Genomic DNA, 16,364 nt, shown 5'->3' on the forward strand with positions numbered 1-16,364 from the left:
GGAACTGGAAGCAACAGTTTATCTGCTTTGATGTGTCAATATCAATCATCATCAATAAGATGTGATTAAAATAATTATAATTATTAGTAGTATTTTTCTTTTACAAACAACAATCTACAGTGCAAAGAATTAAAATTACCCAACAAAAATAAACAACAGGACTTTTTGCACTAAAATATGATTTCAAAATATTTTTACATTGTTACCTATTATTCTTACTATTTTGAAATATTTATCTGATATATTGAGAGCATGTTTTCATAAGAATATCTATCATATCATACTTCTGTATGTTTTCCTTGTGGTCTCTGAGTAACTTTCATATCCTGTGCTCATGAAGAACGTTTTAACTTGCATTAATCTGTTACTGAAGTAATTAACACCGCTCAGGACATGGTTAGCCTACCTGTCTTATTTGATAGACATCCTCTTCCACAGGCGGGGACAACGGGCTACGCTGCACAATGGAAGGGTAAAGGCGGTGGGAGGGCGGGCAGGAGCACCGCTATCCAATGGGATCAGTGATGGGAGGGAGTTTGTCGAACTCCAGCTTTGTCCTAACTTACTGGGACTCCTGAGCACAATATGACTGAAGCGCCTGCACCGTTATTCCACGGGACGGTGCGTAGGCTGAGCCCCCTGCTCTCACTCAGGACCGCTCGCTTGCGCCCTAACTTTGGATAAACTTTTCTTCACGCATATCCAGGAACTTCTGTTTTGTTTTGTCTTTCAAGGATTGTCAGGTTCCGTTTTTAAAATGTTATTTGAGGAGTTGAAATGAAACGTTCCTGATCTGTAGAATCATTCTCTCCATTCAGAGGATTTTTTTTTTCTTTTGCATTAAGACGCAGCGCTGCGCGGATAAAATAACACTTCTGGAGTACTTTGGGACACTGAATAAGTGTGGAAAGAGTATTTGCATGGTTTCCCATTGAGGTTTCTCTGGACCTTTGCTGGAATACAATGCTTTAGTGACTCGTTCAACCGCAATAAAGTTGATGCATCATAGGCATGGACTCTGTCTGAGAAAGGTGGACAGGCTAACTGACCATGGCGCTCACAGGTAGGGGCTTAGGCCGGCTTCATTTGATTTTACTGATGTTATGGACTCTCTCGCAGTACTCAGCATCCAGCCAAGTCCGTCAAGAGTTTCAGGTCCTGGAGGAGCAGCCCATCGGCACCTATGTGGGAACGATAGAGACCAAGCCCAGCTTCACGTACCGCTTCAGCGAGAACCACAAACTTTTTGCAATTAACGGCACCACTGGAGTCATTTACACCTCTTCGGTGATTGACAGAGAGGTTTTGCAAAGTGATGTCATCAACGTCGTGGTGCTGTCCAGCCAACCCACCTACCCCACTGAGGTCAGGATAGTAGTTTTGGATATAAATGATAACTCTCCGGTGTTTCCAGACGCGTCCATTGTCGTGTCTTTTAAAGAGGACGCCAGCAGCGGCAGGCAGGTGATCCTGGACACTGCTACAGATTCAGACATTGGAAGTAACGGAGTTGATCACACCACGTACAGAATAGTGAAAGGCAACGAGCAGAGGAAATTCCGCTTGGATATTACAGTCAATCCTAGTGGAGAGGGGGCATTCTTGCACCTTGTTTCAACTGGAGGCTTGGACAGGGAAGTTACTCCCTTCTACCAACTCCTGATTGAAGTAGAGGACAAAGGAGACCCGAAAAAGTTTGGCTACCTACAAGTAAACGTCACTATTCAAGATATAAATGACAATCCCCCTATTTTTGAGCAAGATCAATATCAAACCAGTGTTTTTGAGGATGCAGCAGTAGGTTCTAGTATTCTGCAGATTACAGCATCAGATCAGGATGAGGGAGCCAATGCGGAAATCAGGTACTTTTTAGATGAAGGGACACCTTTCCAAATTGACCCTAAAGCAGGTACTATTATTATAAAAGAGGGCTTAGATTATGAGAGTAAGAAAGAGTACTCCCTGACTATCCATGCAGTAGACAACGGGGTGCCCTCTCTATCAGGCAGAACAGAAGCCACAATTAAACTTTTAGATGTAAATGATAATGACCCCGTAGTGAAATTTAGGTATTTTCCCACAACTTCTAAATTTGCTTCTGTTGATGAAAATGCACAGATTGGCACAGTTGTGGCTTTACTCACTGTTTCAGATTCAGACTCCCCCACAGCTAATGGTAACATATCAGTTTCAATCTTAGGAGGCAATGAGCAGAGACACTTTGAAGTGCACACGTCTCCTGTGCCCAATTTAAGTCTGATCAAAGTGGCCAGTGTGTTAGACAGAGAGAGAATTTCCTCATACAACCTGACTGTGTCTGTGTCAGACAATGGCAAGCCTATTGCGAGGTCCTCTTTTGCTAGTCTGGTTATTTTTGTGAATGATATCAATGATCACCCACCCATATTCCAGGAAACACTGTACAGAGTAGATATCAGTGAAGACATACCAAAAGGCAGCTACATTAAAGGGGTTTCTGCAACAGATGGTGACTCTGGGCAGAATGCCAACCTGCGCTACTCCCTGGTGTCTGGAAACGCTTTGGGCTGGTTCTCCATCAGTGAAAACAGTGGTTTGGTTACCAGCGCCGCTTTGCTGGATAGGGAAATAGCATCTGAAATTGTGCTCAACATTAGTGCCAAAGACCAGGGGCTGCAGCCCAAGATTTCTTACACTAAACTTATAGTCAACATCACTGATGTCAATGACCAAGTGCCCACATTTACACAAAGCACATTTCATGTTTCCCTGGTGGAGCACGCCCCTGCAGGCACTGAGCTGGTGGTGCTGTCTGCCTCAGATGACGACCTCGGGGCCAATGGAACTATCCGGTTCTCATTTGATGCAGATACTCCAGCCACAGTCCAGGAGCTGTTTCGCCTGGATGCCGTGTCAGGGCGATTAAGCACAGCCGTGGAGCTAGACAGGGAGGATCAGGCCTCATACTTACTCCACATCCAGGCAGCAGACGCAGGCAGCCCTCCTTTGCACTCTGTAGGAAAAGTCAACGTCACCCTGAGGGATATCAATGACAATAGGCCAGTTTTCTATCCTGTGCAGTATTTTGCTAATGTGAAAGAAAACGAGCCTTCAAATTCTTATGTAACCACGGTTTCAGCCACAGACCCCGATTTAGGTAAAAATGGCACAGTCAAATATATAATTACAGCTGGAGACGCTTCCAAATTCCGCATTAATAGCAACACAGGGAAAATCACCACGCTTGAGTCCCTGGATAGAGAGGAGAAAACTGCTTACCAGCTGCAGGTGACAGCTGCAGATGGAAGTGGCCTGCGCTCTCACATCCAGGCCATAGTCACTGTAACTGTCATAGACACACAGGATAACCCACCAGTCTTTAGTCAGAAAGTGTACAGTTTTGTCATGTTTGAAAATGTGGGCATTGGGACAGTTATAGGTACAGTGTCAGCCACCACTGTAGATTTGAACACAAACATTTCCTATCTAATCACCTCAGGTGACCAGAGGGGGCTTTTTGCTGTAAACAGCGCAGGTCAAATCACAGCATTGAGCCAGATAGACAGAGAGGAGCAGGGTTTCTATCAGCTGAAAGTTGTAGCCAGAGCTGGGGAGATCACAGGAGAGGCATTTGTTAACATCACTGTAAAAGACTTAAATGATAATGCCCCTCATTTTATTCACGCTGTGGAGCATGTGAGTGCAGTGGAAAACTGGAGCACAGGCCATGTCATATTCCAGGCCAAAGCTTCAGATCCCGATGAAGGGACAAATGGTATGGTGGTTTACAGCCTCAAACAAAACCCCAAAGGCCTGTTTCATATTCATGAAAAGCATGGCCTCATCACACTGACCGGGCCGCTCGAGATCACCACAAGCTCTTACGAGGTTGAGGTCATTGCATCAGATATGGGGGTCCCCCAGCACACCTCCAGCCTAATCCTCATCGTCAGTGTGTATGACGTCAATGATAACTCGCCAGTGTTTGACCAGCTTTCTTATGAGGTCATTATCCTGGAGTCTGAGCATGTCAACAGCCGCTTTTTCAAAGTTGAGGCCACTGACAAAGACTCTGGTCTTAATGGGGAGATTATGTATGACATCGTTGATGGGAACACAGGTGATGTGTTTGGCATTTTTCCAGATGGGCAGTTGTACATCAAAGCAGAGCTGGACCGAGAGATACAGGAGAGATATAACTTAGTTGTTGTGGCCAAAGACCGGGCTGTGGAACCACTAAGTGCCACTGTCAATGTCAGTGTCATTCTAGATGACGTAAACGATAACCGTCCTCTCTTTAACAGCACCAATTATGTGTTTCATTTTGAGGAAGAGCAGAAAAGGGGGTCACTGGTTGGGCGTGTTTTTGCAGAGGATAAGGACTTTGGCCCAAACAGTGAGGTCAGATATACATTTGAGACACAGCAGCCCAACTTTGAGCTGAACGCCATCACCGGGGAGTTGACCAGCACGCTGCAGTTTGATCGCGAGTCGCTCATGAGACAAAGAGGCGCCGCCATGTTCAGCTTTGTGATCGTCTCGTCTGACCAGGGTCTCCCCAAGCCCCTCAGAGACCAGGCCAAAGTGCAAGTTTACATTCAAGACATCAACGACAACACTCCTAAATTCACCAAAGACATTTACCAGGCCTCCATATCAGAGTCAGCTCAAAACATGACACAACTGCTGCGGGTCTCCGCCTCTGATGTGGATGAGAACAAAAATGGACTGGTTCACTATCACATCCCTGAAGGCAACGAGGAAAGACAGTTTACTATTGATAGCAGCTCTGGACAGGTTACTTTAGTAGGAAAGCTGGACTATGAATCCACATCCTCCTATTCATTGAAAATCATAGCTGTTGATGCTGGAGATGTGCCCTTGTCCTCCTCCTGTATGCTTAGTATTAGCATCCTGGATGAGAATGACAACTCCCCCTCCTTTCCTAAACCCTCACTGTCTGTGGACGTCCTGGAGAACATGAGGATAGGGGAGCTGGTGGCTTCTGTGACCGCCACCGATGCAGATTCTGGTCAGAATGCAGAAATAACGTATAGTATCACAGCCACAAACAACCACGGCACTTTCAGCATCAGCCCCAACACCGGCAGCATCTTTCTGGTTAAAAAGCTGGACTATGAAACTCAGTCATTTTACAAACTCAACATCACTGCAAAGGACAATGGCAGACCACCCCGCTCTTCATCCATTCCTGTGGTCATTCATGTCAGGGACTTTAACGACAACCCTCCCATATTCACCCCTGGCGACATTTTCAAATCTATCCCTGAAAATCTTCCAATCTCAACTTCAGTCATGACAATTACAGCTCATGACACAGATGCAGACATAAACGGGCAGCTGGAGTACTCCATTGTTCAACAGATTCCCCGGGGTAGCCACTTCAGCATTGATCCAAGCACTGGGCTCATCTACACCAATAAGGAAGTTGATAGGGAATTTTCAAATCTGTTCGAGCTGACAATCAAAGCCACTGACCAGGCTGTTCCAGTTGAATTCCGCCGTTTTGCCCTGAAAAATGTCACAATATGGGTCACAGACCAGAATGACAATGTTCCCACTTTTGTGTCCCAGAACGCCCTAGTGGCTGAGCCCAACATAGTCATCGGCTCCATCCTGACAACAGTGGTGGCCTTTGACCCCGATGACGGGGCAAATGGGGAAGTGGAGTACGAGCTCATAGAAGGGGATACTAACACTTTCATCATGGACAGGTACAGCGGAGATATCGTCTGGCCTCTCAGCTGGTACAGTCTCGACTCATGTACACCCTCACAGTGTCAGCCACTGACCACGGCACTGACCGCAAGACCTCCAGAACTGAGCTGACCATCATCCTCCAAGGGATGGATGGGCCTGTTTTCTCCCAGCCAAAATACATCACTATCCTCAAAGAGGGGCAGCCGCCGGGCACCAACGTCATCTCCCTGGATGCCTCAAGCCCGCGGGGCTCAGCAACTAAAGTGGAGTATTTCATTGTGGCGGTTCGCAGTGGTGGAAAAGCAGTGGGACGCCTTTTCACCATTGGCCGCCACACTGGAGTGATACAGACTGCTGCAGAGCTGGACAGAGAACAAGGCTCCGACCTCTACCTGGTGGATGTGTATGCCATCGAGACAGATGCCAGCCAGCCCAGAACACAGCGTGCTGAGGTTAGTACACTGCTGACTTTTCTGTTCTCTACAGGTACTGGAAAGCCACCTTATATTTTGCTCTATTGGCCTATTTGATCTATTTGGCAGGGAGAGGGCATGAACTCACCCACTGGCATTTGTAATAGACATTTGGATGGAATAAGTATAATGAGATCAAGCTTTGAAACTGGAAAAAATGGGGAGTTAGACTGTCCAAGTCACACATAAAACAGAGCCACCTATTGCATTTGACTGCTCATTAATTAAATTCCTTTTTTTTTAAAAACGCATGGCTCTGCATTATATTAAATCATAATTTTCTTGGACATAAGTAAGAAGGCCTTGTTCTTTGGCATGATAACTTTATTTTTCCCATTCCCAAATACATACTAGCCATAACAATTCATCATGAAAGCGCTGCCTCTAATATTTGAGCAGTCTAGAAAAGGGAAATGAGTGCTGCATGTCTTCTGGATGAGCTCCTCTCCTGCTCTCACGAACTGAAATATTCTTATCAGCAGATATGAACTGCACAAATCAAAAAATGACCACTTTTTAATTTCCCCACTGTTGCCATAAATCATTTAGGGCTGCTGTTTCAGGTTCAAGGCCCATCATGGTTTCATCTGAGTCTCAAGTAAAAATGAAAAGGGGAGTAATTGATAATCTCGCAGTGCAGGTATGCATCATCAGTGCCAGTATTATTTTGAGCCCTTGAGCCTCAGGCTGTTTTGGCACTGGGGTGGTCTTTGGGTACCTTTAAACCACCAAGAACAGCTCCACAGGCAATAAGTGACCATTAAAATTGGGTGACCTCTTAAGACTCTGTGAAAAGACGCTGAGGGCAGAGGGAGTGAAACTTAAGCTGGCCACCGAGTTTGCATCATGCGATGCACCTTTTTCAGGCTTTAATTTTAACCAGGACTTGAAATGCTTTGTTATTACAGGGTTTGATGACACACATGCTGCATTTAAGTTGGACTTTTCAGAGTAAAAACCCAAACGGTGTAAACTTCTTCTCCTCTCTAAATGTGTTTTGTGTTACTACGTTTAAAAAATGTCTGATGATTTAAGAGTTTAAGATTAGTGGGATGCCTTTGACAGTTGTTAATGATGCCTTTTCAACCACTGCAAATATTGAAACTGAAATCCAATACAGCAATCAGTTATTTGGAGACAAACTCACATATTATTGAAATCAAGGATTACTTGGCAAAATCGTGTTAGCTAAGTTAACTTAAAGGTTCGTTCAGGCCAAATGGGAATATCAAATGTTCTCTCACTTAGCCTGCAGCAAAGATGGCAATCTGCTTTCCTGCAGACTCTACTGTTGGGCTAATGAGAGAATATAGTGCTTCAGTGCTCCATTCCCAAACCTTAAACTCTATATTGGTTTCATGCTTACCTTGAACTTTCTCACCCCTTGGAGATGACTTTACCATACCACCTGGCTGAGTAGTCTCCATTTTGAGAAGTGTGAGATCTAATAACTTGGAGGAATTAAAATTACCTTCCACATTTGGAAATATGGGCTGGTTTGTGCTGAAATGCAATGGGCAACCGTCTATATGGCTATATTTTTAAGGCAAAACTGAACGTCATATTGATACTATTTGTAGCTCCTCTGTCAATAGGACCTCAAAAGACAGTGTGGTACCATAATGTATGAACCCTCAGACTTAGACTAATGTTTTTCCAGTGCAGTGTTTACACACCAGATACCCGGTAGCAACTGGGGACTATTTCCACCCCAGGGGTTGTGACCCTTTCACATTCTCCATTTCCCATTTTCCCCATTGATTGGATGCATGAGGCATTTTTTCCTCTACTATGCACCGTGTGTGATGTTTTGGAAACACTCAAACAAAGAGAATTTGGCTTTGACATGCTTTATCAACATTCATGATCTTAAACAACTCAGGACGCTGCTGGGCCTGCAATGGAAAGAGTGGAGAGAGGGGATTCTTGGTTTTCCTGACCTTCTTCACATCTTAGAAAGTTTTATTGTCTGTGTTTGTTGATTAGGTCTGTCATGTATGTGCACATCTGGGTCATGTTTTATGTGCAATGGGCATTTATTTTGGCCAACCAGTGGTGGTGCAGTGACTTATAAGAAATTTAGATGATCATATTTTGTTGTCGTTCTTCAAGTGTCACTTTGGAAAGTCATGCAAATTACTTCATTACCCAGAAATCTATGTGTTTCTTCCTCTAGCTGATACAGATACAGAGGCTGAAATAAAAATCTCTTGGCAGCACATTCATCCATTGTTGGTGAATCCAAATTCCATTGAAAGTGTTCAGGAGGATGTTTTTTATTTTACTCCAAGTTTTGATTCAAAACATCCTGCCATGGCTTCATTTAGCCCCTCTAAATGAAGCCACTCCCCCCCATAACTCATACAGAGTAAAATCACACTGAATCACCTATGACAGACTTCTCTCCGAGAGCTGAAAATTTCAAGCATTGGTTCCATTTTTGGCCACAACCTAATCAGTGAAGTGACAGCATGTGTTTCCCATCAGATGTTAAAGACCAAACACCTGCACATCACTGATTGGGTATGAGCAGTAGTGCAATATGCTGGACTGATATTAAGTGCATGGTTATGCACTAGAAATTATTTTTATGTGTGCTAATGTTAAGGGATGTTTTTATATACTTGTCAACACATCTTGCAACTTTATAACAAGTGTAAAGGTTAGAAGGCACAACAGATATTATGTATGATAGGGAAGTCTGAAACACGCTTGAATGTTGAAAGTTTGTGGCTTGGCAGATGATGGCAGGTTTAGTCAGATGAGATTAACAAGATATAGACAGTTAAATTGTAATCCAGTTTTAATGGCGAACAAAAAGTACCAATATGTACATAGAAACCTCTCAAAAGTCCATCAGCAGGTCTTTTGTGACTTTACCTGTTTGGTCTCTTTGGGATCTAAATAGCAGCACAATTATGTTACACAGCTTACAATATGTGTGTTGCTTATGTTATAAGCTGTCATATGCGATCAACGTAAATAGTGTGTATATATATATAGAAGATGTCTCTCTCACCTCCACTATCTGTTTCTTGTCTTCTAGACTCTTCCCTTCACCTGACTCCTCACCTTCAAACCCTCCAGGCACTATAGACCTGACTGCTAAAACTGTTTTCTTTAACTCACTGTGAATCAAAATGAAATGCTGTTTTTTTATCGGAGAGGCGCTCAAGTGCCACATCAGTCCTTGCCCCCTCCTCTTAAAGGCATTGTTCCCCCTTGAAAGTAAACACAGTCGGAGTGTTCAACAGGCCTTCCTTTGTTTTGCCTTCACCGATAAAGTGTTGCACTGCTCCGGGCTCGGATCAGGAGTCGTTTGTTATTTTTTTTGTCTGTGCCAGTGTCTTGCCTTGGCAGATTTAGGAGTGTGCATGGAGGCCCCTGTCAGCCACCTTTCCTCCCCTCTCCTCATCAGTGAGGAACGTACAGTATAGCTGTTTGGAGTTGTGAGATTGAAAAAAGAAAGAAAAGAGTGTTTTAGGGAGGGACATGTCATGCGCTGTTATTGGGAGTTGTGGGAATGTAGGAATAGGAGGGGTGGAGGGGAGGGAAACATTTTAGGAGGGTTCTGGAAGTGCCAGATATAGGCAGTGTTGCAAGGAATCATGGGAAGGTAGAGGCAAGGGCAGGGCTCCTGTTCTTGTACTAAGCAGGTGGGGGGAAAAGCGCTCACTCTGCCTACTTAGAACTTTTGGACATATCAGTCAGGGGATGCAGATAGCTGATGCAGATACAGAAATCAGAGTTGATCTCTGTTGCTATGGATAGCTTGAGCTGTTATATTCATCCTGCTCTTTGTTAAGCTGTATATCTTTGTGTCTTTGCATCTCTTTCGTGTCTGCCTGCCTGCTTTGTGTCTCTGGGAATCTGTTTGTCACTCTCTCTGTGTTGTGGATCGGTCAGATTCATAAATCCTGTTGGCAACGAACTTCAAAGTCACTTTGCTTTTCTTTCTGTCTGTCTTTCATTTTTCTTTCTTCTGTTCAGTGTTTTGGTGACGCTGAACCTCCCCAACATGAACTCTGAGAGACATGTGATTTGGCAGATTCAGTTTTGAGGTTGTAGAGAAGATAGAGAGGGGGGAATAAACCTCTGTGAAAAGTGTAAGACCAGCCAGGTTACCGAGGCAGGGAGGAGAAGGTCTTGTATGGCTGGACAATACGATGTGGATGCTGTTTTTTCTTTGTGCATTTGTCTGTGTGAGTATTAATAAAAATTGAAATATTGATGACTGCAGTTTTCAGACAGGTTGAACAGTGATACTGATACCCCCTTAAGCGGAGCATTTAGTGTTCTTTGTTGAATTAAAAAAATGCTTTGATTAGATTCGAATCATACACAAGCTTAGTATTAGAATTTCATGTTCCTCAGAAGGGACATTTAACAACAACTGGAAGAGGAATGATGCAGAACAAACTGCCTCCTTGTGTATTGTAATTCATGGTCTAATTGCAATTTTTTTGAATGTTTCTCTGCTTTTGCACATGTGCTTGAGAAAGGGTGGTAACAGTCCAGTCCGGCCGTAGCCAAAGTTGTAATTCATGCAGTAATCTGACTGGACACGCGTTTTTGAAATGGTCAGCAAGGAGGTGAGCATCTGCTCAGCCCTCCTGGTAGGTGGTCGCTCCGGGTGAACCTGTGGGCGAGCCGGTGCAGAGGAGCGCAGGTTGTCCCAGAGCGCCTGTCCATTTTACGAGACAGTCACCATAAAAGTTGGATAAACATTCACTCATGCATAGATGTGTGCAAGAAAATGTTGCCAAATGCACACACACACACACACACACACACTGACCACACTACTTCTCAAGAGCAGGAAAACATTAAATGGTAGCCACAATCAAAATAATTCAGTTTCATCTAGATTATTATGATTATTTTACTGTCAAATAAGATCATTGGGATATTTTGTGACTTCTATTCTGCAGATTCATACTGAGCCTTAATGAACCCAGCAATTTATGTCCTTTTATTACATCAGACTGTTTGTTTGTGTTTGTCTCGATTCATTTATTTTGTGCCACAGTGCAACTTTGTTTGGAAAAGTGTTAAGCAGTTACGGCTGCTCTCCAGCTGATTTGACCACTTCAGATGAATATGGATAACATTGTGGTGCTTTGTGTTTGATCTCCTATAGCTTGAAGTCTCAAAAATTTTAACTTAGTTTTATAACAAGCTGTCTCACATTTCACCATGTTTGACTTTCTTCTCATCAGAAAGCAGCGACTGGCTCAGCTCTTACTACACATTTGTCAAACTATGGGCTGAAAGGTCAGGAGCAGGGTCATACTTTTGTGCTATGCCATGTTCTATAAAGTGAAGCAAGCGTCACGTTAGTAATCAAAGAGCAATACTAACTTTTTTTTGGGCCACAAGCCATAAAGGCTGTTAAATCCCGCAGTTGGTCAGTTTTGGTATTTTACAAGCGAAGAAGATTTTTAATAAAGATTCAGATCTTTATACTTGGCTGGTTACCAGCTCAAGTGACTAATGAGTCAAATTAATTATCCAAGGCATAGTTTTTCATGAAGTTATATTATTGTGTTGCTTCATTATTTGTCATGTGAATTTGTTTTAACATGCTTAAAATGCAAAATGTTCAAATTTAGGATTATTGTATGTAATTGGATACATTGGATTGGAATCTGAATAAATTAAGTGGTAAAATGAAGAGATTTTGGACCTGTGTGGAAAAGAGCCTGTCATGACCTAGGTCATTCTAGGTATTGCAGTGCCAATTCTAGTGCCACTATGATATCTGAATGATGATTTTTTAAGGATATTTTATGATATTTAAAATGATATTTCTTCTGATGCCTTAGATCAGTGGTGCGCAACCTTTTTGTCTTGTGAACCTTTAAAATATCTACCATTTCTCACCAGTTCAACTAAACCAAAAACACTGCTCAATAAAATTGTCAAAATTCTGTTTAAATTGGGAACTATTGGATCAAAAGAGTCAGTAAACAAGGTTATGTCTTTGACCAAGTATTCCATTGCAGCTTTTGGCACAGTTGTTGATGCTGCAATGGACACATTTCAGTCCATACCCAATAAGTATCGATGTTCAGTACCCAGCCTTTGATCTGAGTAGGTTTTACTGCATTAGTACAATCTAGATATTGTTATATCTAGTCAAAGTAAACAAAAGTAAAAGTACACACAATTACCTTTCAGAATTCAATGGCATTGTCATAACTTTGTAGCACACATTGTATTGTCTTGTGTGGCAAACTGAATTGTCCTGGTGTGGTAACTCCACCCTGCTGCTACTCTAAACAGGTTAAAACAAAAATTATTCACACACTCTATTTTTAAACTTGGTTTGCCGCTAAATTATGTTTATAAAGAATGTACATGTATATTAAAAGAAAACTCTTTCAGCTCTGCGGTTGACTGTCCGCAGCCTCTTTTTTTTTTCTCCATTTTTACCCCTTTCTGCCTCATGCAAAGTCAATGCAGGACCTGGGGTTAGAATAATAAATGAATGTGGCCAGAGCTGTGCATGCTCCGCAGAGTTTTGCATCATCAGGTTTATTTTTACATCAGAGATACATTTCTCTTTTTCTGTGACTTTGATTGTCATGCCTCATTTGGGAGGGGTCATTCCTCTGTCTTAAGCACACATGCTCGGACCAAATGTGTGACTGAAATAGTATTAATCTCCGCTGGGAATGCTTTTCTCCTTTGGTCTGCAGAATCAGGCGTGATCAAAAGGGAGCCGTTGACCATTTTGTACCGGGAGGGAGGGATTTCTTCAAGTGCAATCAGAAAGGTCCATCATAAACTGTGATCTAAAGTTTCCAAGCTATACAGTCACTCAACCACAGCATGGTTGATTGGGAGAAGTTGAAGTGGGAATTATCAGGTATAGCTATGATTTAGGTCTTACATTTTCCTTGAGCAACTGCTACACAGGGAAATAAATCTTTGCCTGAGTATAACTACATCCAGGAGATTTCTTCATCACTTTTCTCTGCTCTCCTCTGACTGTGAAGGGACCATAAAATATGCCCAAGTCTGTCCAGCTTTGAAAAAAATAGTGTTCCACTACTTTCACTTGTAAAACGAAGGGAGTCAGAGAGAGAGAGGGAGAGTGGAGGGTTGATTTTGGCACATATTCTCTGCGGTAATAATGGATCCCAGCTACAGAATGATTTGTTCTTACACGTGACTTACTGAGCTCTCTAGCATCAACAAACACTCGAACACATCCACATGCAGAGATACACACAGCAAATTTCCATTGTTTTCAGAGCTAAAACTTGACCGTGCTGCCTCGTTGACCTGTCTCTCTCTGCTTTTTGTCTGAGAAAAAGAAAAAAGAGCTCACTCCTGCTCTTTTGCACAGCTCACTTCCCGCTGGCCGTCCATCAATGGCACCTCCAAAGTGACATTTTGTGCGGTCGCCTCCTTCACAGATCCCCCCCCCACCTCCAGGGACATCAAACGAGAAGGGGAAAGAGGATGTGCGTTTTCTGCATCGTATGCACTGTTCTCCCTTGCACACACACACAAATGTATACACACCTCATCTCCACAGCTTGTGGTAAGACGAGCGACCCTGAGCAGGAAGGGGTATCTCCCACAGCCCGGACAGATGATTTAGGAGCTAGAAGGGAGATGGAGGGAGTAAAAAGAGGGACGGAGGGGGTTGAGCTGGGAGCAAGGGAGGGAGGGCTGGAGTACGGCTTTAGTGTCAGAGGCAGGAGACAAGCAAAGATAGACTGGCACCAGAGAGCGAGAGCCTATGTTATTGTTATCTCCACTCTTATTTTATGAGTTTTCCATCAGGAGATCCACTGTAGATCCTACTCTGTGCAGCACACAGTCTAGGTTTATTTAGAGGTTAACCATATTGTGATTTAGAATTTGTACTTAACTTATATTTAAGGTTTTGTAGTTGTGTTGTTGTGATTATATTGCTTATAAAAGCTTGCAAAACGTTGTGCGTGTTCCTGCTTGCGCTGCTGTGCAGGTCTTAACTCACAAAACAAGCCAAGCCACAGTCAATTTGCAGCTGTTTTCAATTTTGGAATTTAAATATTTCAGCTTTCAAAATGTCCCTGCATGACTTTTCCGGCACTCAATTTCTATGCAAGTTGTTAGATTTTTAAAATCATGCAAGAGAGTGTTCTTCGTAATTCTGTTCATGCTCTTCATTTGACAGCTTGTTGGCCTTGTCTCAATCCTTGCAAATCTACTGACCCATCTTGTGTGATCAAATGGGGTTTTCCCCTTATTATAGCTGTTTATAATGTTTTGTTCTTCTTGTTTTCAAATCCTTTATACCCTTCTTTTGTAAGGACATATCTATAGTAATTGTGTAGTCTTATTTACCTCTAAAACCTTATCCACCCACATAACTTTATTTAAAATTCTAGGGGAGATCCCAAAGTTTCCTTTTAATGTAATAATGCAGCCATAAATAAATTCTTGGGTTTGAATATTTCCCTTGTATCTTCATTCAAAAGCTATGTTGTACATAATATAAATTATACTCTGGTCTTATTTCACTTAAAATCTATTTAAAGGAAAACCTAAGATTAAAGGGTCAGTTCACCTAAAAACGTATTTACTTCTAGTGGTTTCACTCTATGCATATGATTTCTGTATCCAATTCCATATCAATGGAGGCAGATGTCTCAAAAACTGGCCAAATCTGCATTATAAGATATTACTAGATGAAAGTGAGATATAACTAGAAGTAAGTAAAACCTTTTGTCATTTGGGTGAACTGACCCTTTAAACTTTTATTGAACTGACAGGTGCTTCATATCAGGTGTTTCTCTGCAGCTTTGTTGAATCTGAACAAAACCTCCTCAACACACAAGCTTCCCTACTTGTTAAATTGCCCATACACATCATCCTCCCATGGGTCGTTCTGCAGAAAGGCTGTGGTTGTTTGAGCACGTAGCCGAGTGGAACGTCTCAGGGAAAATAGCTTGTGGTCATCGAGACAATAACTGCAGAGCATGAGCCTCACTTTGGAGGATTATTATCTCATTCAAGGAGATTCTTGGATCAGAGTCGGCTCGATGTTGGCGTGGCTACTCTGTGTTTCCAAAGCAATAATCTTAAAGCATTTTTTCAGAGAAATATCATAGAGCACATTGGATGTAAGTCTTGCGTTGAAACATTTCCATCTCGCACGGAATGCTGTGTGGCTCTGCATGGCAGCTAGCAAAAGCTGGCCCTCGATAGCAAACAAGACACTGTGTTTACACAAATTTCGAACAACTGATCTGTCAGAAACAGAGAGCAGAAAGGACTCCTGGCTTGAAATAGCTAGCCATTTTGGTGAATGTGGCCTTCCTCTCCCCTCTCCATTTGGGCCTGTATAATTGAAACCAGCTGGTAAGGGTTCTGGGCAGCGATGTGCGGGTCCAGTCAATGTTACTCAGGCTCTCACTTGCAATCGGGGTACCTGAGCTGCCCTCCGTGGGTCTGTTGTCAGAAAAAAAGTTATGTTTTTGTTAAAGTTGGTGATATCTCAAACTACAAAAGAAGTCTGACTGGTATGAGATGTTAAAGGACACGAAAGAAAGCTGCGGATCTGGCTTAAATTACATTCGTTGACAATGTGCTATTTTTACTCTTTTTATTTCTTTTCTTTTTTGCCCACACTGTGATTTTCCTATATGCAAATGGATGAAGTGGCCTAATTTCACCAAGCTCTATTGTGTGTGGATGTCGAGGTGTAATTTAACAAAGTGCTGTTCTGAAAGTTGACTTTATGGTCTTTACTTTCAAACAACAGACTATTTTGACTTTGTTTGCATTGCTTGTGTTTGTGTTTGTGTGTGTGTGTGTGTGTGTGTGTGTGTGTGTGTGTGTGTGTGTGTGTTTACATGTGTGCCTGCTTGCTCACATACATACCTTCTTGTAACAGTTCATGCCTTCACCCTTAAACTGTACTGTTGCATACTTTTTGCACAATCTACCAAATCTTGGCGCCCTCTCCTCATTTTTCTGCGGTTATCCTGCTCTGGCACTGACACGTAGCTCCCCGAGATGAAGAAGAAAAAAAGCAAGCCATTGAAAAATGAATCATCCAAAACTTTGTCTAAACTTGGCTGGCCCGCTGTTGACGGACAGATCATAATGAAGTCTCCCTCCCAGGACATTGTGTTCTTATGGTATTACATGGAGGGTGATCAGATATTACATTATGTCTCTATCTCCTCC

The 16,364-nt window shown here is 42.7% G+C and overlaps 1 protein-coding gene across 1 annotated transcript in view; it reads left to right on the forward strand.

Annotated features, from left to right (window-relative positions):
* Window positions 1–577: 577 nt before the first annotated feature.
* The window catches only part of LOC119888689 (protocadherin Fat 4), a 102,644-nt gene continuing 86,857 nt past the window's right edge, over window positions 578–16,364 (forward strand). Inside the window, 2 exon segments of the mRNA XM_038699386.1 lie at window positions 578–5,725; window positions 5,728–6,152. Of these exon segments, the coding sequence (XP_038555314.1) occupies window positions 1,051–5,725; window positions 5,728–6,152 (5,100 nt within the window). The 5' untranslated portion in view covers window positions 578–1,050.

This window comes from Micropterus salmoides, unplaced genomic scaffold (assembly GCF_014851395.1).
Source record: "Micropterus salmoides isolate LMB-PRFRI ecotype aquatic unplaced genomic scaffold, ASM1485139v1 Ms_hic_scaffold_5, whole genome shotgun sequence".
NCBI lineage: Eukaryota > Metazoa > Chordata > Actinopteri > Centrarchiformes > Centrarchidae > Micropterus > Micropterus salmoides.